The sequence below is a fragment of the Rattus norvegicus genome, chromosome 1 (genome assembly GCF_021556685.1).
Source record: "Rattus norvegicus strain SHRSP/BbbUtx chromosome 1, alternate assembly SHRSP_T2T, whole genome shotgun sequence".
In the NCBI taxonomy this organism is placed as follows: Eukaryota; Metazoa; Chordata; class Mammalia; order Rodentia; family Muridae; genus Rattus; species Rattus norvegicus.
Window position 1 is genome coordinate 148,267,787 of NC_141534.1, and position 25,714 is coordinate 148,293,500.

General features: G+C 44.0%; 1 protein-coding gene across 5 annotated transcripts in view; it reads right to left on the reverse strand.

Moving 5' to 3' along the window:
- The window catches only part of Btbd1 (BTB domain containing 1), a 37,483-nt gene extending 30,096 nt beyond the window's left edge, over window positions 1–7,387 (reverse strand). For 4 of the 5 annotated variants that reach the window (XR_015685311.1, XR_015685313.1, XR_015685315.1 and 1 more), the window contains exon 1: window positions 6,895–7,387. Coding sequence is in view for 1 of the 5 variants with exons in the window: in NM_001011932.1 (NP_001011932.1) it covers window positions 6,895–7,313 (419 nt within the window). In the remaining 4 variants the exon portion in view is untranslated. 5 annotated transcript variants of the gene reach the window in all.
- Between the last annotated feature and the right edge of the window lie 18,327 nt (window positions 7,388–25,714).

Consider the following 25,714-nt stretch of genomic DNA (forward strand, 5'->3'; position numbering starts at 1 on the left):
TTTTAGATGAGGGAGATGGAGGACAAGGACACAAAGCTAAGGTACACGGTTCTATGTGAATCTATGTTTGGGAGCTCCAATTTAGGCTGGCCTCAAACATCTGGGAAGACATTCCAGGTACAAAAAAGAATTGTGTTTTAGATGATTCTGTATGTGATCTTTCACATTCGAACTGAATTTAATAAAAATTCCACTTCAGTGATAAGCTTTAGCTCATATCGAGGAGCACAGTCGTTCTTACAGTAGAGTCGTCTGTCTAAAGCCACTGCTCGGCACACTGTCCATTCTGACAGTAGCCCTTCTCTATACAGACAACTCAGCTGGGACGTTCGGTTTCATTACTGCTCTCAGCAGTAGAGTACAGATCTCCTATGTAGTTTATTTATTTTTAAATCTAGCAACATCACGAACTGTAACTGATCAAGCAAATTTCCTACTTTTACATTTGTTGCTAAGACAATTACAAATGAAATTGCAATTTCAGCTTGATCACAACATACTATTTTTTGCATTAACCTTACTTGGTGCTATTTTAGTTTTTATCCTTAGATTTCTTGTAAGATGCTTTAAATTATTTTTGAGAATGCAAGTTAAAAAGTAAATGCTGGACTACAAACAATAAAAAAGGGAATTTTCCCCTATAGAACAAAAGTTCTAGACAAAGTATGCGCACATTTAAGTTTTAATGAGTACACATATTAACATTCTAGGCAAAAGTTTCTAAGTAACATCAATGTGGTGGAGGTGTATTTTAATTTTTTTCCATTTCTTTCTTCTTTTGTTTTTTGTTTGTGTTGTTTGCTTTTGAGACAAGTTTTCTCTGTGTAGCCTTGGCTGTCTTGGAACTCTCTCTCTGTAGACCAGGCTGGCCTTGAACTCACAAATTTGCCTGCCTCTGCTACCTAAGTGCTGGGATTAAAGGCATGCACCATCACTACTGCCTGGCTGGTATTCTTATTTCTAATAAAAGCTTACTAAAAATTCAAGAATCATCTCATTCATATTTCATTTACATATGTCCTCTGAAATATATTTAATCAGGATTTCTTTTTATTCAAAGATCTGTTTATAAAATATTATGTATACAAGGCTGAGTGAGTTTTTGTACTTGCATGCAAGAGCCTGCAAAGGCCTGAAGACCTAACCTAGGAAGGTTCCCTGGAATGGAGTTACAGGCAGTTGTGATCTGTCCTGGGTGCTGAGAATCAAATCTTGTTGCCTACAAGAGCAGTAAGTACTCTCAATCACGCAACTATCTCTCAAGCCCCCAATTAGAATTTTATTTTATTAAGAAAAACTAAGGGGTTTGGGGATTTAGCCCTGTGGTAGAGCGCTTGCCTAGCAAGTGCAAGGCCCTGGGTTCGGTCCCCAGCTCCAAAAAAAAAAAAAAAAGAAAGAAAAACTAAGAAAATATAACTAAAACATAAACATGACATTACCACAATTCCTTGCACTTGAATTTTAACTATATGTGATATTAGCATGATCTCACAGTATGCATGAAGGTAAAATACTCTGGGGAATTGGCTCTCCCCTTCCACCTCCATGTGCTCAGCTCAGACTGCCAGGCCTGCACAGCAGGCACCATAATGTAACAGGCTCAACTCTGGATTCTGAAGAGACAACTGAAGTTCTCAGACACAACCTTTAAGGACAGGAACACAAAACACAGAGAAATGCCAACAAAGTATTTCTGTTTCTTTCTCTCCACCCCAAAGATGGTCTCCAACAAGATAAAATCCAAGGCTATATTTAATACAACTTAAGAAATTTTTAAGATAGGGTCTTCTGTAGCTGTTTCAGGCTTTGACTTTCTGATTCTCAAGCCTCCACCTCCCAAATGCTGGGGTACACCCGTGTGCCTCCACACCTGACTAAAAGAATGTTATGCACGTGTGTTCTTGTGTGGGTGCATATATGTGGTGGGTGGGTGTGGAGGCCAACCTCTGGAATAATATCCATCTCCTCTGAAGGCAGAGTCTTAGTGGTCTGGAACTCACTAATTAAACCAGACAGGCCAGGGAGGTCCAGGGTTCCTCCTAAATTAGTCTTACCAGCACTGGGACTCTAAGTACATGCTTACCACATCTGGCATTTTGATGCAAGCTCTGGGAACCAAATTCAGGCCTGCAGCCCTGAATTAAACTAATTTTGAAAGGATAGAATGAAAAATTGATCTTAGATCAAGTTTAGAAAAAACAGTTGGTGGGGCAGGTGCATAAAAGATCCTATGTTTACCAATGATCCATTTTATTCAAAAACATTTTTGAGGGACTATGTATATCATCAGGCACTGGGGTAGATAACAGAGCTACAAGAGAGTAAGATAGCTTTGTCCATAATAAGTTTACATGAATGCCCAAAAGTAGTGCCATAAGATCAGAAGTATCAACCAGACACTGAGATAGAATAATCACTTAAGAAGCCCACATTAAGTCATGCCTTGTAATATTAACACTGTTATATAGATCTTTGCTGGCTTACGTGATTCCCGTTCATTATTAGTCAGCAAAATGCAGCAGCGCAAACGCATCAGTTTAGCCTACACTTTAAGAACACCTGGAAGCTCCTATTTTTGTTCAAGAAATCAAGCTTGCTGAAATGACCTCAAAGTACTTGAAAATCATCCAGAATCTGAGTCAAACCCTCCATATGACCACAGCCCAAGATGTTATCCGAAATCAATTCCTGAAACCTTAAATATATGCCAAAATTGGGTGATCCCATCAACCCACACGGTTCTAAAGATAATGAAATGATCGTTTAAAACCACCAGTTGTTGGAATGGTTTGCTCTAGAGTAACATGTAACCAAAACATACTGAGAGATTAAATGAGCTAAGGTACAAATTTGCCTGTGGGGAAGGGAACAGTGATTTAATCAAAAAAGTAAAGCCCCAAATTATTACCTGGCGTATAGTAATTACTGTCTTTTAGGTAGAAGCTATACAGTTAGAAGAGGCCTTGGAAGGCAGGCATTAAAAGAAGGAAAATGCCACCAGGAATTAGGTGGGGACATCGAATGGACAGAGGAAAGAGCAAGGTGGTACCACAATGGCCTTTAACAGCTGTAGAGCATTAAACGTCATCCACCAAACCACTTCCTACATACAGAGAGAAACTCCAGTGACAGGGATCCTGGAGTGGGTGCTAACAACTCCAACAGCTAAGTCCAAAGACAGCAGGAGCCCGGCTACAGAGACAAACGCAGAAGCTCCAGTGTGGTTGAAAACTGAGACCTCCACCCCAGCGAGGAGCAGCAAAACTCAAGGCCAGAACCCCCCCTCTCCAAGGACTCCTGAGTGAGAGCGCAGGTATTAGTGTTTTCCCACCTCAGAGAAATCAACAGCTTTCACCCGCCACACCCTCAGAAATTCACTTCCCTTTACCCAGCCCTCAGTACAAAGTTTTCCACTCTCATTTCCCAAGTGTTCTCTTTGACTTGACTTTCGGGATGCCAGGCTCCCGCTTCCTTTCTCATTTCACTGACAGCTGCCTGCTTTGTCAAATCTCCCTTCCCTTCCTACATCTCTATGAGCTACCAGGTCTCAGGGTTCATTCACCCCTGTCCCTTCACGACGATCCACTTCTCTCCCAAGTTAATCTCGTTCAGTTAAATCATTTAAATACCATTCATTCTTAACTTCCTCTGTTTCCACCTTCAAAATATAACCGTAATCTGACCACTCAGCACATCCATGCCTCCCTGGCAATGCATCACCATCTCATGTCTGAGTAGAGTACGACCTCTTAATTTATCATGGCTTCCCGTTTTACTCCCCTGTCTAATCTCCAAATAACAGGCACATGAGGTTTTTAAATAGGACTGCAGCACTCCACTGAAAACTCTGCATTTTCTCTGACGCCTTCCTCAGTCTCCCAAATCCCTGTCCCATCTTTTTTACCATCTCACCTATGGCTTTCTTTTTATCTACTCAAACCATGCTAGTTTACCCTTGTAGTTTCTCTAACCGGAGAGATTAAGGCCCACCCCACCCCTTTTCTAAGCCTTCTTTTGTGGCTTCGTCATTTCCTTCAAAACACTGTCAGTCCTGACATTGTGTCCCAGTTCCCATTACTCACTTTGTGAGACCAGGGATTTTTCTTGTCCACTGCTGAATCTACACTGAAAACGCAGCTGCACAGGGAGACCCAGTATATGTCAAATGGACAAGAACATCATTTGTAAGTGAGTGCTTCCAGTGATCAGATTATTGAAGAGTCTAAAATCTAAGTTCAGAAGTTCAGAAAATAATGGTGATTAATTTAGGTTGTAAAGACAATAAAAGTCTGCCTCAGCTACCTCACTTTTCCAGTTTAGCAGGCTCCACCACCTGTTGTCCCACAGTATTTTAAAGATAATGAATTCCTAAGTAAAAATTAGTCTAGATATGCAGCTCAGAATAGAAAAATGACCAGAACCTGACTATTAGGAAAATAATTAATTTAAAAGGGGGGTGGGATCAAATATGACTATATTTCAAGGGTTCTAAAATTAATTTCCTATTAAAATTGATTAGCACTTCAATGAAAATACAAATTAAAAATAAAAGTATGGGGGTTGGGGATTTAGCTCAGTGGTAGAGCGCTTGCCTAGCAAGCGCAAGGCCCTGGGTTCGGTCCCCAGCTCCGAAAAAAGGAAGAAAATAAATAAATAAATAAAAGTATGAAATAGTCCCCTCCATAGTTTTATTCTAGCCCTATCAATAAAAGAGTGCCCAATAGTTTAGCTCCATGATTCTCAAATTTAGCCAGTGTAAATTTCACTTAAGAAAAGTATTAAAAATGCCTTAAGGGGGTTGGGGATTTAGCTCAGTGGTAGAGCGCTTGCCTAGGAAGCGCAAGGCCCTGGCTTCGGTCTCCAGCTCCGAAAAAAAGAACCAAAAAAAAAAAATGCTTTAAGGTTTCACCTCCAAATATGATACCAAAAGGAGACATTTAATAATTAATTTAGCATCCCAGTGGATCATGGTACGGGTGGCAAAAGAACCATTCTGTTGTATGTTTTCCTGCATGTGTATGGAGGCAGGTGCACAGAGTACACAGAGAGGTCAGAGGACAACTTGCAGGAGTAAGTTCTCCCCTTTCATTGCGCTGCCACAGGTACCCAGGCCATCCTTCCGGCTTGGCAACAGAGGCTTTACCCGCTCAGCCACCTCTCTGGCCCATCATTTTAAGAAAGGCTGCTAAACTACACAATTTAAGCAAGCTATGTCCAGTCTTCCTAGTCAACTTCCAAATCCAAATGACTCAAATACTAGCCAGCAGGCTGCATATCTAAGCCCATGAATACAAATGAACTACATGCTAGAAAATCTGAGGAAAGAGAGAAAAGGGCACTTATGATCCACTTTCTAGTCCAACACAACTTGGCATATTGGGGTTTCCCTCTATCCTATCTCCAGGTGTGTATTTGTTCCATTTCTTTTCAGTTGTTACTATGGTGCATGAAATTCAAAATACTACCTTGGGCATTGCCCATAATATTACCTGGTTTTCATAAACTTTACAGTGATTACATTATATTCCAATCAAGTGGACCTATGATTCTTTATTGAATTATTTATTCCCTTAGCTTAATTTCTCTCTACATTATTGTGGAGAATGCTGTAGATACTTTTTTCAATAATTTAATGTTTTCTAAGTGTAGAAATCTAAGGCATCCAACTATTTTTCAAAGGCTTTTTATGATGATCTTGGTCAGAAAGTGTTCTTACAGTCATTTTTTAAACCCCCAGAGTGCAGTGGGCCAGCACTCTGGGGGTGATAAGTTCTCTGAGTTCGAAGCCAGCTTGGAATACATATCGAGCCCCAAATCAGTCAAATCTACACAGAGTCCTGGTCCAAGAAAATAAAAACCAAAACCCACATCTCCACCCTCTAAATGGTGGGGCTCATGAAAAGGTGAAAGCACTTTACTGTTTTAATTTGCATTTCCTCATTTACTAATGAGGTCAAACATTCTTTAGCTGTATTTTTTTCTCTTCTATTTCTCTTATCCTTTATTCATTTATTAATGGGAACTTAACATTTATTTCTTGTGTGAACTTTGTATTTCACTCTGTACGCATCTTCTTGATGAAGCTGTGAGCCTTTGTGGACTCTGGTGTTCCACTGGCTTGCCTGTTTACGTCAGAATTACTCAAAACTCTGCTATCTTAAAAACAACACATCACCCAGGCAGCCAAAACCATCTTCGGATAATGAAACACACATGGTCCTCTGGGAGCTGGCTCGATTACCTTGGGCGAGTTACTTTTCTGGGACTCAATCCCATTTGTAAAATTGGGGTAAACAACAGGATATGCCTCCCTAACAGGACTGTTGTGATTAAAAACAACGCCAAAATGCTATTCCCTTCCATTAAAGAAAGCTAATCAGCTCCTACCCTCAGATCATCAGAAAGCAAACTCTTAACACCAGTGGCGGGTTTTAGAACACAATAAATGTCATCGTGTCTGCAGAAACTTGAAGCAGGTCAGCTACCTGCTATGACTAAAATTTTTCCAGATTCTTGACAACAAACCACGAAGAACCTGAAAACACCAGTCCTCTAAGACCCTTTATCTACCCTGGTCCTTTAAACAAAAACGAATCCTGCAAGTGGGAAATCAGGACAGCCTGCCTCTTCTAGTCTGCCCACTTGATTCTGGCGACAATTCCGCTACTGGAATGTGACAGCACCCTTCAACAGCAAAGCGCACACAGCTGGGACAGCGACACTGGATTTTACTGTAAGTGCTGGCCGACCTTCTCCAGCATCGCCTGCGGGGGAGGAACCCAGGGAGGCCGACTCCCCTAGCCCAAGGTCACCCGGGAGTCGGCGCAGGCCCCGCTGGGTGCCGCCTCCCTCCAGGCCGCGGGGCACCGGCTCCGCGCGCCCGCCGCCGCTCACCTCAGCAGCGCCAGGAAGGCGGCGGGCTCCACGTCCGGCAGCTCGATCTCGGCCGACGTCGTGGCCATCCCGCCGTTGAACATGGCGTCGAAGACCGCGCTGCCGGCCGCCAGTACGAAGCGATGGGCGGGAATGCGCTGCGGGCCCCCGGCGGCAGCCGCGCCTCGGCCCTTGCCGAGCACGAAACGCACATCGCTCAGCAGCTCCGAGTTGAAGAGGAAGGCGAAGCGCTCCTTCAGCGACGCCTTGGTGGCCTGCCAGTTGTACAGCGGCTCCCGCTGCAGGGGCAACAACGGCCCGAGAGCGGACGGCGAGGGAGCGGGTGGCGGCGGCGGAGGTGGCGGCGGGGCCGGAGGACCTGGCTCCGCCTCAGCTCCGGTCGCCGGCTCCCCAGCCGCGGCTGACCCGAGCGAGGCCATCCTCCCGCTGCGCGGCTCGGCTCAGGCAGTGAGCACCAGGCGCGCCGCCGCCATGGTCGAGCCGCCCTGAGGCCGGCGCCGCCCCCCTGCCTTCCGGGAAAGGCGCTTCCGGCCGCGCGCCCCCGCCCTCCCGCAGGGCGGCGTTGCTGAGGCGGGAGGCTCGCGACCGACCGAGGGTTGAGGGTCCGCACGCTGCGCAGTATCCTCAGGCGGTCGCCCACCCCTACCCACAGTCTCCCCTGCTCCGCACCGGCTTCACCCTGCCTCTTCCTCTTTGCTGGGACCCGAGGACGCCGCCCTAACCCTCTTGGTGGATGAGCTGGAAGTGGAGGGACCTGGAGGGCACGGCAAGGAAGTCAGTGGAGGAGAGACGCCCTGATATACTGAAGGCCGGATGGTGGCCCTTGGCACAGCCCTGATGGCTGCGTCACCTTGGAAACCCCAAGCAGAGCTGAGAGGCTAGGAAGCCTACTGATCTCTCCCCAGGTCTGCAGCTCCACTGTCCGTCTGTCCAGGCTCCACTACGCCCTGTGAGAGAGTTCCTCCTCCCTTTCCATCCCTGTGGTTGAGGCCCTTCCTGCCCGCCTCTCTCCTAGGCCTTGTTTTCGGTTCCTATGCAGAACAAACCACAGTGTGCTGAACTGTGCTGAGACTGGTTCATGCCTATAATCCCTGGAAAATGGAAGGTTGAGGCAGGAACATCGCTGCAACTGGGAACCCAGCCTGGGCAGCAAATGAGGACCCCCATCTTAACTCCTTTCCCCCTCAAAAGCAAATGGGAAAGGCGCTGCCAGCTACATGTATCTCCTTCTCTGCAGAGTTCCTATGTGGTTGTCATGTGGGAGCCTTTCTTGAACCCTGCAGTAAAAAGTAGATCCTATGATAAGCCAGTTATAGATAGAAGGTGAAAGACCCAGAAAATGATTCTTTACTATTTTACAAAAGAATAATTGAGGGGTGGGGGAAGACCTTCCAGTTTACAGATGTCACGAAATTAAGAGTCCTACCCTTTGACTTTGGGATTGGAAAGGAAATTTAAGCAGATTCTTTGAAGACAAAAGCAAGATACCAGAACCTTTTCTTCCCCCATATTTTAATCTCTATCTTTAGGGACATTAAAAAATAATCTGAAAAAGCTCTATTATTACAATCCAATTATCTATTATGGGACTTTAAAAATAGAGTTGCCCTTGCCACCAAGCCTGATGACCTGAGTTTAATCCCAAGAACCTACATGGTGGAGAGAACTAACTCCTACAAGTCCTTTGATCGCTAGATGTCCACTGTGACATGTACACCCATCCCATAAAAAAGGAATGTAATTTTAAAGGCAGAACTGGGTTTGATGATATATACCTTTGAACTTATGCCACAGGGGCTTATTTAGCTTTGAATTCCAGGCCAGCCAGTGAGACCTTGCTTCCAAAATAGCTTAAGTAGCCTACAGGGCTAGAGAGATGGTTCAGCAGGTAAAGGTGCTTTCTGCTAAGACTAAAGACCTGAATTTCATCCTGGGAGAGACAGATTGGTTGTCCTTGGAACTCCACAAGCATACTGTGGTACTTGTAGATATGTACATATCTACAGATACACAAAAATGAGTAATTTAAAAAACTGCAGTGAGGAGTGGGAACAGTGGTCCGTGTCTTTAATCCCAGAATTAGGGAGGTAGAGGCAGGCAGCTCGCTGTTAATTCCAGGCCAACCTGGTCTACAAAGCAAAGCAAATTCCTAGTCAGCCAGGGCTACAGAGTGAGACCTTGTCTCAAAAGTCAACCAACTAAACAACAACAAAATACAAATTCTGTCAGGTCTAAAACCCTGCTGCCTCCAAAATGGCAGTGCTAGTGACAGTGTCCTAAACAGAAGGATTTTGGGTAAACAGAGGATTGTTGTCTGGAAACAAGCCTAAAGGTTTCTGTTTACTAGGAAAGCAGATTTCTTAAAGTGCCTGCTGTTTGCCAAGAATCTGGATTAGTTTTCCAGGAACCTGCTGGCTGGTGGTCACATATATATTCTCATTCTCATTTCTCTCTCTCTCTCTCTCTCTCTCTCTCTCTCTCTCTCTCTCTCCACACACACACACACACACACACACACACACACACACACACACACACACACTCTTAGCTTTAATTCCAGCAGAGAGGCAGAGACAGGCAGATCTCTGAGTTCTAGGCCAGCCTTGTATACAGAGCCAGTTCCAGGACAGCCAGTGCTACACAGAGGAATCTTGTCCTGAAAAAAAAATATTTAAAAATTAAAATCCTCCAGGAACTTTTCTTAACCAAAGGTCATCTACCTCAGGCCAGTGTACCTAGTTTGAGATCAACCCAGACAACCTCTATCAGCTCAAAATTCCCCACCCCATGACTGTCACATGAAGTCCACTTGCTTTTCCACCATTTTGCTCTTTTCTCTGCCCTGCATTCCCCTAGGTAGTTTCTCTCAGTCACTGTTTATATCTCCATTACTGTTTTTTTTAATTGTAATTATAAAATAAAGTCTTAAAACAATGAGTTCTTGTTACAGAAATTCATAGACTTATGGGTTTAGCAATAATGGGTAGCACACCAGAGATGACCACTAAGATACAGTTCATAGCCAATTCCTGATTAGAATTGGCTAGGACCACACCCAGGCATTAGAGGACCTAGCTGTGGCCCTGAGTAGCCAGAACACAGGTTTTTGAAGTTTTGAAGGCAAAATCACACCACATACTGGTGCTTTGGGCAAGCAAGCAATTGTACAGAAATGAAAATAAGCAGTTAGCTGGAGGGGCTTCTGCACAAACAGACACGTTAACAGAAGCTAAGGTAAGTTATTCAGGACATTTTGACCTTTGTTTCCTAGAGTAGAGTTGATAGTTTTCTATATGCAGGCACAAGATAAGGCAAGGCCTGTGATTGGGCAGTGAAAAAGAAAGGCAGGGACAGAGTTCTTGTGAGGAGAGAGAGAGAGAGACGGGGGGGGGGGGGGGGGGGAGGGAGAAGGAACCAAGATGGAGGCAGAGAAGGACAACCCAGATCTGTATGGCTTTAATTGGCCACAGGTAGTTATGAATATAAGTGATAGGATACTTTGTCTTATCTAGCTAGGTGTGGGCAGTTTATATCAATATCAACTGTTTGTGAGTTTACTGTGTGGACATTTTATGGAGTGAGAATTTACTGATATAAATCTGGTTGATAAATTACAAGCTTATTGAGTTTTGATTTTAACCAGTTACTGGGAGTTGTGACTCTAACCACAGGGGGTGGATGCTGGGATTGTGAACAGAGTTCACAGCAGAGAGTCTCAAGAGGGCAACTGCTGCTGGGGCCAGGGAGTAGCCAACAGCCACCTGGGGCTAGCCATGGAGGTGGAGAGACCTCAGGGGATAGAGAGTAGCAGAAGGTAGTGTGGCATGGTGCCTGGTCCCCTGCATCCTTTTCTATTATTTACCACTACAGGGTTCTTCATCAAGGAGATTAATGTAGCAACTCACTCCTGGCTCATTCTCCCACCTACAACTATACAAATATGAAAAATATATAAAAGAACTGTGTGAGGGCACTGCTGAAGGAAAGATTATTCTGACACTTAATAAAACACCGAGGAATGCTTTCATTAAGATTGGTACAATGGTACTTTGTACCAGAAGAAAGAGTCAGATTCACTGTGAATTCAGCAATGCTAGCTAGGGATTTGTGGCCTGGGTAAGAGTCCACACATGGAGACTTTTTTTTTCTTTTTATCAGAGCTGGGGACCGAACCCAGGGCCTTGCGCTTGCTAGGCAAGCGCTCTACCACTGAGCTAAATCCCCAACCCCACATGGAGACTTTTAAGAGGATATATGAAGGCTAAGAGAAGGATGTTTGCTAAGACTGGGCTGGGCAGACCAAAACCAGGACAGGGGCCTTAGTTGGAGCCTACTTAAAGAAAGGGTTCAAAAGAACCTTCCTAAAATATGGTCAAAAATTAGCAAGACCAAGTATCAGCACTATACTTGATAGTTGACCCACACTGCCTTCCTGCCTCCTGTGGATTGTTAATCTGTTGGCCAGTGGTCACAGAGCCCCCTGCAGAGTATCTTGTGTACTGGAAAGTTCTCCAAGTTGTATTATTCAATTTAAAAAAAAAAAAGGAAGAAGAAGATAAATATGTCCTCAGAATGGGCTGGAGAGATGGAGCACTGGCTGCTCTTCTAGAGGACCCAGGTTCAATTCCCAGCACCCACATGGCAGCTCACACCTATCTGTAACTCCAGTTCCAGGGGATCCGACACACTATTCTGGCCTCTGAGGGCACCAGTCACACAAGTGATACACAAACATACATGGAAGATGGCAGACAAAATACCCATACACATAAAAATCAAATGTCCCTACAACTATAAAGTTGAGATAAGACGCAATAAAACAGAGTGTGGTCATTTACAGGCATTCTAGGCCAGTCTTTCCTAATTTAGTGACAGTATATTAACCAGCATTGCCTTGACCTCTCCGTATTTCATTTTATCATCTGTAAAATTACTGTGTACTTTTCTGAGTCTGAAGTTTCTGTTATAAGGAGGAACTTTTAAGAAAAAATAATGCAAAGCAAAGTAGAAAATGGGGTTGAACAGTTTTTGTTACACAAGTCTTTCAAACCTTCTAGCATTCTTGAAAGAAGAAGGACAAAGCCACCTCTGTAAGGCTTTGCTCCTGCAGCTTTGACTCTTCTGTATGATCAGAACATGTCTTCCATGCATGGTATGCACTACTTATAAGCGGACATCAGCCCTACAGTACAGGATAACCATACTACAATCCACAGACACAAAGAAGCTAAGTAACAAGGCGGGGGGGGGGGGTTCAATGGAGGGTACGTGAATCTACTCAGAAGTAGATGGAGGGAGGGAACTGGGTAGGAAAGGTGTTGTGGGGAGGGGAACTGGGATGGGGATCAGATATGGGGAGAATGGGGGTTGGGATGAAAGGGAGAAAAACAGTGTGTTCTAAAATGATCAGAAGACTATTGTTTTTTTAGTAAATGTCTTCAGCTTTTACAGTTGTTAGAGTGGAGACGATCACTTTTGTAGGGTGTTCTGAAACCCAGGGAAGAGTGATACTTCTCTGTGAGAGCTACAGCAGAAATTTACAGTACAGATGTGGGTTCTAGAAACAACGAGAATGCTGGTTAGCTTGTTTTTTGAGGTTTCACAAAACCAATATGATTATGTATTTGAAACCAGTGAGTTATCAAGGATAGTCTTCACAGTAGGAAACTTCTGCTCCATCAACTGGAAAGGAGAACTAAGTTCTCACAAATGTGTACTTTGATAGATTGGAAGAATATCTCCACTGATTGGCTTCAAGTGCTACAAATTTTTGATCTTGTTTTCTTGGTTATGCTGCTGGCATGATCCACACAATAGACCATTGAAGAACGTTACTTACTAACTTGCCAGATCAGTGGTTCTCACCCTTCCTCTTGGTGTGACACTTTAATACAACTCCTCATGGTGTAGTGACCCTTAACCATACAATTATTTCATTGCTACTTCATAACTATAATTTTGCTACTGTTATGAATTGTAATGTAAACATCTGACATATAGGATATCTTACATGTGACCTCTGTGAAAGGGTCAGTCGACCCAGGAAGGGGTCACAACCCACAGATTGAGAATCCCTGTCTTACAGCATCACCTAGCAGGAGAGAGAACCTGGGAACCACAGAAGGATGTACTACAAAACCCAGCTAAGTGCACCTCCACTTACCTCCATTTTTATGATCTGACTCAGGGAAATTGTCACAAAAGATTTTCTTCTTCATAAGCAGCAGTCAACCAACTGTTATGAAATATCTTATTCTTTGAAGTTTACAAAAACATAGGCCTGTGTGTAGATGTTGCTGGGGGCCTCATGCCAGTGAACTGCCCTGAGCTTTAGCTTCATGGGTTTGAAGACAGCTGCCCTGCAGAGACTCCGTAATGGTTGGCAGAAGTGAGATGTGGAAAGCATGCGGGAAGGTCTGGTGCTCTACAATCATAGTATACGTGGCTGATAAGTAGTAGTCTACTGGGGTTGGGGATTTAGCTCAGTGGTAGAGCGCTTGACTAGCAAGCGCAAGGCCCTGGGTTCAGTCTCCAGCTCCGAAAAAAAGAAAAAAAAGTAGTAGTCTACTATGCTTAGAGAGACTGGGAAATCCAGAAACTCTGTTATAGACAGACAAACAAACAAGATAGCAGTTCACGTTAGTGGAGAAAGTATGGGATTCATTAGTAAAGACACCAGGGTAAAATTACTTAACTCCAAGGCCCTGGGTTTGGTCCCCAGCTCCGAAAAAAAGAAAAAAAATTACTTAATTCATGTGAGTTAGAGTATATTTCTCCCCTATATATTTGAAATGGTAGTCTATATATTTTAAAATATGATGGAAACCTGGCCGTGTCGATAGTTATATGTAATCTCTGTAGTCGGTGGTTGAGACAGGTGAGTCTGGGATATACAGTGAGTTCAAAGTCAGTCTGAGCCTTAACAAAACCAAACCATGCTAACAAAAAGAAAGAACAACACCAATAAGAAATTATAAAGGAACCAGAGTGGAATTCAAGTGAAAATGATTGCTTTTAAGTAGGAAATGCCTTTATAAACAGGACATCAAACTCACTACCCATGAAATAAAAAGCAAAGGTGTGTTAGATTAAAGCTGTTAAAAATCTACCTAAAATAATGCATAATAAAATTAAAAGTAGAAAAAGCGGAATAATATTGGCATTTACATGACAGTTTTTATGACAAGGACATGGATTGTCATATATAAAGGACCTTTATAAGTCAATAAGACAAATACCCATCTCCCTCTTTTGTTCTGGGCCTTGTGTATGTTGGGGAAGTACTCTACGAAGGTGCTATATTCACAGCTCATTCTCACTTTTCATGGATAAAACAACAAATGTATGTACTGGAGTGATTCGGGAGTGTATGTCCACGGATTAAAGTCAATATATATCTTGTTTAAGAAATTCTCTCTATGGTAATCTACCTTGAAGAAATAGAGCTGGGTGTAGATTTTAAACCAACAAGGATATAGAAGTGTCATGATGATTTTTAAAATGGACACTTGACCATTGTTCTATGTTGCCCTCTGTTGCTGTGGTAAAATACTGATTGAAGGCATCTCAAAGGAAAGAAGGTTATTGCGTCTTACAGGTTACAGTCCATCATTGAGGGAGGTCAGAGCAAGAACTAGAGGCAGGAGCTGGAGGCAGGAACGGAAGCAGAGACCACGGAGGAACATTGCTTCCTGGCTTGCTTCCCCTGGCTTTAGTTCAGCCAACTGTCTCATACCACCTAGTACAACTTCCCTGAGTGGCACAGCCCACACTGGAAGGGTCCCTCCCACACCAACCATTTAGCAAGAAAATGCACCACACAAATGCCCACGAGACAGTCTAATCTAGGCAATTCCTCAATCCAGGTTTCTTCTTCCCATGACCACTACAGGACAGTCAGCCATGTGGTGGAGTAAGAAGTAACTGTTGGAAAGAGGTTTAATGATGTGAAAGGGTATCTTCAACCCATAGTACTGACAAAAAAGAGTAACAACACACACAGCCAGGTACACAGCACACTGTTTTGTCCTCTGGGCTTAAGGTACAGCATTTCGTTTGAAATGCCTAAGACTTTATAGAAATACTTGCACAATATGTACAGGAGAGCATATAACAACTGCTTATAGAACAGTGAAGTAAAGGGTGGTTTCCCTCACTTGATGATTGAGGGAAAAAGAAGAGGTTGATTTTTATAAGGAAAAACACTGGGAAGAGACTACATTAAAATCTTAAGTGAGCTCCCAGGTAAGCTCCAACAAGGACACCAGGCATAAGTCACCATTATTTCTTGGGCCTCTGAAATGCCAGTAGAGATGCCATTTAATCCATTGCCAGGATAGGGGTAAGATTACAAAGGTGACTAGAATGAATGCCACTTGTCCCAGGAAGCTTCTACCTTATCAAGAGGTGAAAGGCCTCCTCAGCCCAAAATCAAACTCCCTTTTTTTCTGTATTTCTTTAAATACCATGGCGGCAACAGTAGTTTGCTTCGTCTTAAACTAGACACGGTTTTCTTCCAGAGCCCTTCTTTCTTTGTCAGTGCTTTCTGGAAGTCAGCCTAGGGAAGGTAATATATGCCACCACGGTGCATGCTGGTTTATAATTAGAGCAGATGTGAGGACTCAGAAGGAAAAGACCTACTGACAGAAAGGCATTGAGGAAAACTCTAGAAAAGGCAGCGGGGAAAGGCGGGGAAAGGATCTATTTTGGAAAATGAAGAGAAGAGATTTAGAAAGCATAAAAGGCAGTGATTAGGTTCTTGTGATTCCCGTGTTTCGGGGAGCTCGTGAAATGGTAGCCGCTGTTGGCCTGCCTGCTCTCCGAAAGGATGAGCACTGAAAATATAAATAGAAGCTAAAGAGAAGAAGCCAAAGGCAGCAAGACTCGTGCCACAGAAACCGATAAGCATGTGAAATCACATCTTCCGCTCCTAAGACGTTCACAGGCCTGAGACCCCAGTTTGAGCTCCAGGCAAAGAGCAGGTCAAAGAGAGAAAAACCCAAGCTCGCTTTTCCTGCAGCTCCTAAGCCAGTGCCAGCCTCCCACAAACTCAGAGACCTTGAGTGTCGGGACTAAAAGCGTGCAGCACATCTGCCTGGCTTAATGGTCTTCCTTTGAGATAGGAGATTTATCCTACCTCGGAAGGAAGAAGTAGGAATTTGGTCTCCTTATCAAGATAATGTGGAGAAAATTCAGTGGTCAAGGAGATGTGATTCACTGACTCCTGAGCCTCTCTTAGGTCCTAGGTTTAGTTAAGAGCAATTAGATTTCCGTAGTCCTGCAGGGTGGGGCATAGTGTCCTCCTCGCCCAGACCTTCCAGCTAGGGCCTGGTAGACAATGTGTCAGTAAAGCTCATGGGGTCAGCAAAAGACAAGCGGAGGCTGAGCCAGCTGGAGAGCAGCCCTCAGGCTCTAGCCAAGGGAAGCAAAACTAGGCCACAGGTTAGAATGAATGCTAAGGTCAGCCGTGGACACCGGAATGCCAGGGGCAGGGCCAGTATGTCAGTCACCACCAGCCTGCACATACGACAGGTCCAGGACAAGGCCAAGCTAGCTGAGTATCTCAACAATATCCTGAGGTCATATGGGTCTGTCCTCACAACACACAGCTGCTGGCATACGGATAGGGTGGGAGAAAGGTAGGCTCTCAGAGACTTGCCTCGCTGAGGGAACAGGCTTTGTTGGAATTGGTTGTCTTCCTGCTTTAAACAACTGTACTGAAACAAGCTAGACACATTCCCCCAGCTCATGTAGTAGGTGGGACCTGGTAAGACCAATATGCTTTAAGATAAATAAGGAAATTCCATTCCTCAGTGCTTCTGAGTATTGTGTGGTATATTTACCACTCCCTTTTGTTTGTTTTTCCAAACTTTATGAGCATAGTTTACTTTGAACATTTTTCTAGACTTCTGATTAGAATTTAAGGAGGAAACTCTGGGCCCCGCTGCCCACACACTACCCTTTATTTACTAGTAAAATACTCGAGTGTGTTCTCCTTCTCACTCCCGCTCACCCTCCGATCGTCTCTCCTAAGCAGCAGCCTCTTCTTTGGAGTCGTGTCCCAGATACCGAGAAGGAAGATGGAGACTTGACTTCATGCTTCTAGAACAGCATTTTAGCCACTCCCCACACACAGCCACATAGATGTCTGCCATACTTCAGCATCTAAATGCTGCTTCTAAGGCTCAGGACAAGATGGCGGTCTTTCTCCATTCAGGGCGGTATGTTGTTGAGAAGTACACATCTCCTGCCTCAGACCCCAGAGAGCTTAGTGGTTGTAAAATGGCATCTCATTCGTGGTTTTGGTTTGTATTTCTCTGATTATTCATGTACCTAACCATTAATTTCATGTGCTTATTGGCCGTTTTATAATTAGGTTTTTGAGTTGTAATTATTCGTTATATACTCTGGAATGCTGGAGTTTTATCGAATGCATGGTTTACAAATACGGTTTCCATTCTGTTGCTTGTTTTCCTACTTTCTTGCTACTGTTATTAGAACCTTAAAACTTTTTAATTTTGGTTAGATCCACTGGTCTAGTTTTCCCATTTTTTTTAAAAGAGTTATTTTTTTTTATTTTATGTGTATGAGTGTTTGCCTGCATGTGTGCATACCTGGTGTCCTCAGAGGTAGGCATGAGGGCCTAAATTCAGTTCCCAGTATCCGTACAAAATCTCCATGATTATAAGCTCAGTAGTAGTGAAGTAGAGACAGGCAGATCCTTGGGGCTTGGTGACTAGCCAGCTTATCTACTGGAAAGTTCCAGATCAGTTAGAGACACTGTAGTAGTTTGAATAGCAATGACTTCTATTAGCTCTTGGGTTTGAATGCCTGGTCACCAGAGAGTGGCACTATTAGGAAGGGTGTCCCTGTTGGAGTAAGTGTGGCCTGGTTGGAGGAAGTGTGCTACTAGGGGTGGGTGGGCTCTGAGGTTTCAAATGAACAAACCAGGCCTAGAGTCTCTCTCATCCTGCTGCCTGTGGATCAGGGTATAGGACTCTCTGCTACTTCTCCAACACTGTGTGCCATGATGCTTCCCACAGTGATGATGATGAGCTAAACCTCTGAAAATGTCAGCCACCTCTAATTAAATGCTTTCCTTTATAAGAGTTGCTGTGGTCATGGTGTCTCTTCACAGCAACAGAATCGTGACTAAGACAGACTCTGTTTTTGTTTTTTATTTTATTTTATTTTATTTTTTTTATGAAACAACCATAGGTAGCACCTGAGGAATCAAGTTTGTCCTCTGACCTCCACATGCAAGTACACACATGTTTATATGCATGTGCACACATATGAATGTGCACACTCACACATACATACACAACAAAAGGTATTTCTCCTTCATTAACCTTATTCCTGATATTCCTTTTGATGCTATTACAAGTGCAAATTTTTAAGTATATTTGAATGGTTCATTGTTCATATAAAATACAACAGATTTCTGGGTTTTGATCTTATATCTGCCAAACTGCCAAATTCAGCAATTAATTCTAATGGCTTTTGTTTATATATATTCTTTGATACTTTATCTATATAGGATTGGATAATCTGTGAATAAAAATAGTTTTATTTAATACTTCCCACTTTAGATGTTTGTTCTTTTCTCCCCACCCCCTGCACTTCCTCCCCCATTGGCAGTGTTGACCAGGGGAGGTGAGACGCAGCATATTATATTCCTGATCCTGAGAGCTGCTTTGGAGGTTCTGGGAGGGGAGCCTGGTACTTACATAGTCTTGACCACTGAGTAGTTCTCCCCTGTAAGGAAGGTCATCTCACAGTGCAGAGCCTTAAGAAGGATGTGCGTGGGATAGTGAGAGAGAAAGAGAGTACTCTGCCCATCCAGACAGATCAGATGAATCAAACCAGGTGATCGATGGTACCACAGACATCAGGGGCAGAGCACCCTCCCTGCTAATGGTCGCATCATCAGTGCAATGTCTTCTGTCTTTCCCCAGTAAGTCTAAAGCTAACTAACTATGGCTTGTTCACAGCTGCTCTTTCCCATGTCGAGGGTAGTAACCTCTTTGTTTATTCCTAAGGATTTTTCATCATAAAAGCTGTTATGTTTTCTGGGGTTGGGGATTTAGCTCAGTAGTAGAGCGCTTGCCTAGGAAGCGCAAGGCCCTGGGTTCAATCCCCAGCTCCGAAAAAAAGAACCAAAAAAAAAAAAAAAAAAGCTGTTATGTTTTCTAAGATCCTTAGACCAAAAATGTTAAGATTCTTGAGACCAATTTGAGAGCTGCTGGTATAGAGTAGAGACTGATGAGAGAAAGGATTTTGAAATCAATTCACCATTTGCTACATGACATGACCAGTTTACCTCACCTTTCTATCTCCCATTTTCCTTGCTACAAGATGCTAGCAATTACTCAAAAATGAGTCAGTTTAAATACTAACTGCTGATTTCTTTTTATTTGGCTTTTTGTTTGTTTTAAAGATTCTTGCTATGTATCCTAGGCTAGCTTTGAACCCTTGATCCTCTCTCTGCCTTAACATCCTCAGCATCACAGGCATGGGCCACTGCCAACTTCTGTGCTACAGTTTCCTAAGGCCCCCTCTACATGAACTCACTTTGACTCCAGTGTACCTTACAGTGTCTTCAACTTCCCAGGTTTGCATTTGCCACCATCACTGCTACCTTTCCACTTATAATCTACTGTCGTCCTTCCATTGCACTGTTCTTGTTAGACGTCTCAGACTATGCCGATGGAGTCAAGTATAAGGCAGATAACTAAAATTAGTCCAATGTACATGATCTCTTCAAGATTTTTGGGATAATAAAAATAACCTTAGAGCTTAGGGCATGGAGGGGCTGGGTCATGTGTTCTGAGTGCAGTTGCTGTGATTCTGCTGCAGGATTTAAATATGACCTTCCACGAAAAACATGTCCTGGCCAGCAATGAAATACAAAGCCGCAGGTCGGGTTTCAGAGTCCACTTCTCTAGCATCTGCTGCCTCTTGGGTTACAGGGAAATAAATATAGATGCTGATTATGTGAGCACCTCCCATTAGCTCTGCCCAGCCCTTGGAAAGTAGACAATCCAGTGTAAGCAGTTGCTTGACTCTTCTTTCCTGCAAGCTGCAGAAATTCCCCCCTTTGAAGACTCCTTTCCCTGCGTGTGCACTTGAATCCATCCGCTATCCACAACTACTCTGTGTATTCTCCTTCTGGAACCTTCATGTTTCCACTCCATGGCTCCTTTCCCCCGGATATCCATAGTACATAGCCACTCCCTGTCACGGGCAGATTCCTCAACCCAGCCTCACGCCATCACGTCTCCTCTTCCTTCATGTCTGAGCATCTTCATTGCCTACATTCCTCATCCTCCTCAAGCTGGTGTCTGGCTCTGTCATCCACCCCTACGTGGAGCTCTAAGGCTGGCTGGCATCCAACTGTCAAGGCCACTGAGTCTTTTTCTGGTCTGTGACTTGACCTCCTTGGGCATGAAGGTTGACACTCATGCTCTGAAACCGCCCTTGCCGGGGCTTCGTAGCACAAGTTTTATAATTTTCCACAGCATCTCGGATGCTGCTTATGGGCGCGTTCACTATGGCTTGTTTGGCCTACTCTCTTAAACCATTCAGAGCAAACTAATCAGAGGTGGCATCACCCACAGAGAGCTGAATCCTCTCACATCAATCTGAGGGAGGCATTTTCTCAACTGAGGTTCCTCTTCCCAGATCTGTCTAGGTTTGTGTCAAGTTGACAAAAGTCAACTGGCTCATACCATAAAGATGGCTCAGTAAGTAAAGGCACTTTCCCGTCAGGCTGACGACCTGAGTTTGATGCCCAGAATCCATATGTTAGAAGAAGAGAGCCAACTGACCTATGCCTTCATGCTGGAGCACATGTACCCACACAGACACATCATACACACGCACATACAATAAATAGACGTAAACAAATTTAAGAAGTTCAGCCAAAAGTCTAGATGTGAAGACAGCCAGGGTATCGGCTTTGCCTGTGGTCTCAGTAGTCACAACAGAATGCAACGGAACTGTATAGCATGCTAGCCATTGTGTTTACAGACGGAGTCACTTGATTACATTCCTGTCGTGTGAGTTGGCACCACTGTACAGTCAACCACACCTCCAAGCCCTGGTGCTCTGCTGTTCTGTTCAGTCTAGATGAACTCGGACAAGGGTTTGTATCTTGCCAAGTTTTGTTTCTTCACCTGTCTAAGGGACATGATAACATTATTATTTATTTACTTGGAATAACAAAAAGATTAATTGTCTAGACTCACAACTCCCAGGGCTCTTACCCAATACTGGCCTTTACTACTGATTAAAAAGATGCAGATGGCATTGAGTCTACGGCCAACAATCAAGGGCCGTCCTCTCCCACAGTAGGATGTACAGTAGCCCACAAGGAACATACTCCTGGATTATTTGTGCAAGCAGGACACCACTTACACCAAGGAGTTAGGAAACACCCTTATTTTATAGTGCAGTCGTTAAGACACTGTTACAAAGTTTTCCCCTGTGCTCGGACTCTTAAATGCATACATCCCAGATACAACAGTACACTTAAACCAGCCATATCCTGCTAAGTGTGTTGCATGGATAGTAGCTTTAAAAAATCCTTTTAAACTGGGCATGGTGATGCATGCCCTTAATCCCAGCATTTGGGAGGCAAAGGTCGGCTGATCTCTGTGAGTTTAAGGCCAACCTGGTTTACAGAGGTGAGCCTAGGACAGCCAGGGTTACACAAAGGAAACTCTGTAAACAAAAACAACAACAACAGCAACAACAAAATCTTTCTATTGCTACCAAGAAGTATTTAGGAGACTTGTCTTGGCCTTCTGTTTTTCCTTTCTTTCTTTTTTTTTTTTTCCGGAGCTGGGGACCGAACCCAGGGCCTTGCGCTTGCTAGGCAAGTGCTCTACCACTGAGCTAAATCCCCAATCCCCTGTTTTTCCTTTCTTTCTACATATTTTCCTCCTCTCCTATGATGTTCCAAAGCACAGACAACCACTTTCTTTCTCTTTCTTTTCTAGATTATAGAATCCGGTTTCTTTCGGCAACACATGCCCTTGAGGGACTGACTCTGTTTTCAGGGAGTAACCAAGACTGGTCTTGTCTCTTTGCTGGTGATGCTGAACCGATCAAACTGAGTTCCAGCCAATGAGAAGGTTTTTGTGGTCTAGTTAAATTAAAACCCCCAGAGGAGCCAGGCTTGGATTACCGAGCTTAAAGGTGAAAATCCAGCATGTGAGGGTGGGATTAGGAAGGCATAGCGGCCATGTCTAGTGACACCCCAAGTCACTCACACTGAAGAAGGAGCCTTGTTTCTCTAGGATTTTTCACATCAGATGTTCAGGACGCTTCTTCCTAAGCTAGGTGAGGGATGCATGCTGAATCTCAGAACCCCTGCGTTCCCCAGGGGAGCAGAACATTGGCGAGGTGTTTGAGAATCACTGGCAAATTCACAGGTTCCTGTGATTGGAGCAGGGGGAAGACTGAGATAGGAGACCTAGTTCCAGGTTAGCCTGGGCTACCTAGTGGAAACCTGGGAGAAGGGGATGAGCAGATAAACCATCCAATAGATCTTTGTCTTACACCTACTTCCTGATAGTTTTTCCTTTCTTTCCCAGTTCTTAACACTCAATTGTTTTATTCGAGAAGCAACAAGCATAAGGAAGGAGGAAACCTATCCCCAGGTTTTAGAGAAAAACCATAAAACATAATGGGATTCAGTCCATTTCAGAGACTTTCTTCTTGGCTCCTTTTCTCCTAGCCACCTGTCATCCCCTGGCCCACTTTACTCTCGGTCAATTAACCACCAGACCCTGGGCTCCAGTTCCTAATTAACTGTCCTTTCTGCTCTCAGCTGCTCCGCACTGTCCCCTTAGTTTCCTGCTGAGATGACTGTTCTCTCCTCTCTTTGCCGCCTGTCTCCTCCTGCTCACCAGCTCTCTGCACACTACCAGCCCCCAGCTACTGAAACAGCCTAGCTGAGCGTGTCACTTTTACTACACTTTCTACTAGTCCTCCTGTCCTAAGCAGTTCCTCCATCCGGCCAGTCCACATGCTGTCGGAAAGGTCCCCTCCACTCTGCTCCTTCTGAGCCACATTTGCTGACTTGCCTATACCCTGAGGTTCAGGATGTGTTATTTCCTGGTAGTGGTTTGGATAAGAATGGCCCCCATAGAATCACTATCCCTGAACTCAAGCAGTATTACAGAGCAATAGTGATAAAAACTGCATGGTATTGGTACAGAGACAGACAGATAGACCAATGGAACAGAATTGAAGACCCAGAAATGAACCCACACACCTATGGGCACTTGATTTTTGACAAAGGAGCCAAAACCATCCAATGGAAAAAAGATAGCATTTTCAGCAAATGGTGCTGGTTCAACTGGAGGTCAACATGTAGAAGAATGCAGATCGATCCATGCTTATCACCCTGTACAAAGCTTAAGTCCAAGTGGATAAAGGACCTCCACATCAAACCAGATACACTCAAACTAATAGAAGAAAAACTAGGGAAGCATCTGGAACACATGGGCACTGGAAAAAATTTCCTGAACAAAGCACCAATGGCTTATGCTCTAAGATCAAGAATCAACAAATGGGATCTCATAAAACTGCAAAGCTTCTGTAAGGCAAAGGACACTGTGGTTAGGACAAAACGGCAACCAACAGATTGGGAAAAGATCTTTACCAATCCTACAACAGATAGAGGCCTTATATCCAAAATATACAAAGAACTCAAGAAGTTAGACCGCAGGGAGACAAATAACCCTATTAAAAAATGGGGTTCAGAGCTAAACAAAGAATTCACAGCTGAGGAATGCTGAATGGCTGAGAAACACCTAAAGAAATGTTCAACATCTTTAGGCATAAGGGAAATGCAAATCAAAACAACCCTGAGATTTCACCTCACACCAGTGAGAATGGCTAAGATCAAAAACTTAGGTGACAGCAAATGCTGGCGAGGATGCGGAGAAAGAGGAACACTCCTCCATTGTTGGTGGGATTGCAGACTGGTACAACCATTCTGGAAATCAGTCTGGAGGTTCCTCAGAAAATTGGACATTGAACTGCCTGAGGATTCAGCTATACCTCTCTTGGGCATATACCCAAAAGATGACCCAACATATAAAAAAACACGTGCTCCACTATGTTCATCGCAGCCTTATTTATAATAGCCAGAAGCTGGAAAGAACCCAGATGCCCTTCAACAGAGGAATGGATACAGAAAATGTGGTACATCTACACAATGGAATATTACTCAGCTATCAAAAACAATGACTTTATGAAATTTGTAGGCAAATGGTTGGAACTGGAAAATATCATCCTGAGTGAGGTAACCCAATCACAGAAAAACACACATGGTATGCACTCATTGATAAGTGGCTATTAGCCCAAATGCTTGAATTACCCTAGATGCCTAGAACAAATGAAACTCAAGACGAATGATCAAAATGTGAATGCTTCACTCCTTCTTTAAAAGGGGAACAAGAATACCCTTGGCAGGGAATAGAGAGGCAAAGATTAAAACAGACACAGAAGGAATACCCATTCAGAGCCTGCCCCACAAGTGGCCCATGCATATACAGTCATCCAATTAGACAAGATGGATGAAGCAAAGAAGTGCAGGCCGACAGGAGCCGGATGTAGATCTCTCCTGAGAGACACAGCCAGAATACAGCAAATACAGAGGCAAATGCCAACAGCAAACCACTGAACTGAGAACGGGACCCCCGTTGAAGGAATCAGAGAAAGAACTGGAAGAGCTTGAAGGGGCTCGAGACCCCAAAAGTACAACAATGTCAAGCAACCAGAGCTTCCAGGGACTAAGCCACTACCTAAAGACTATACATGGACTGACCCTGGACTCTGACCTCATAGGTAGCAATGAATATTCTAGTAAGATCACCAGTGGAAGGGGAAGCCCTTGGTCCTGCTAAGACTGAACCCCCAGTGAACGTGATTGTTGGGGGGAGGGCAGCAATGGGGGGAGGATGGGGAGGGGAACACCCATAGAGAAGGGGAGGGGGAGGGATTAGGGGGATGTTTGCCCGGAAACCGGGAAAGGGAATAATACTCGAAATGTAAATAGGAAATACTCAAGTTAAAACAAAAAAAAAGGGGGGTTGGGGATTTAGCTCAGTGGTAGAGCGCTTGCCTAGGAAGCTCAAGACCCTGGGTTCGGTCCCCAGCTCTGAAAAAAAGAACCAAAAAAAAAAAAAAAAAAAAAAGAATGACCCCATAGGCTCATATTTTTGAATGCTTAGTCATCACGGAGTAGCACTACTTGAGAAGGTTTAGAAGGTGTGGTCATGTATGTCACTGGGGGGAGGTTTTACAAGCTGGGTCCAGGCTCTCCCCTGTTGCTCATGGATCCAGATGTGGAACTCTCAGGTACTCCTCTAACAACATGTCTGCCCATGTGCTGTCATGGTCATGCCGTAAGAATGGATTAAACCTCTGAAGTTGTAAACAAGCCCCGATTAAATGTTTTCTTGTAATGCTGTTGATTTGTTTGTTTGTTTTTTGTTTTGTTGGGTTTTTTTTTTTCTTTTTTGAGACAGCATTTCTCTGTGTAGCCCTGGCTGTCCTGGAACTTGCTGTGGAGACCAGGCCTTGAACTCAGATCCTCCTGCCTCTGCTTTCCAAGGTATGTGGGATTAAAGGTATGTGCCACCACAACCCAACTAAATGCTCTCTTTAATACGGTTGCCTTGATCATGGTGTCTCTCCACAGCAGTAGAGCAGTGCCTAAGATACCTCTGAATGCAGCATCTTGACATCTGAGAAAAACAACAGAAACAGAAAATTGTTTTTCCCCTCGTTCTTTTCCCGTGAA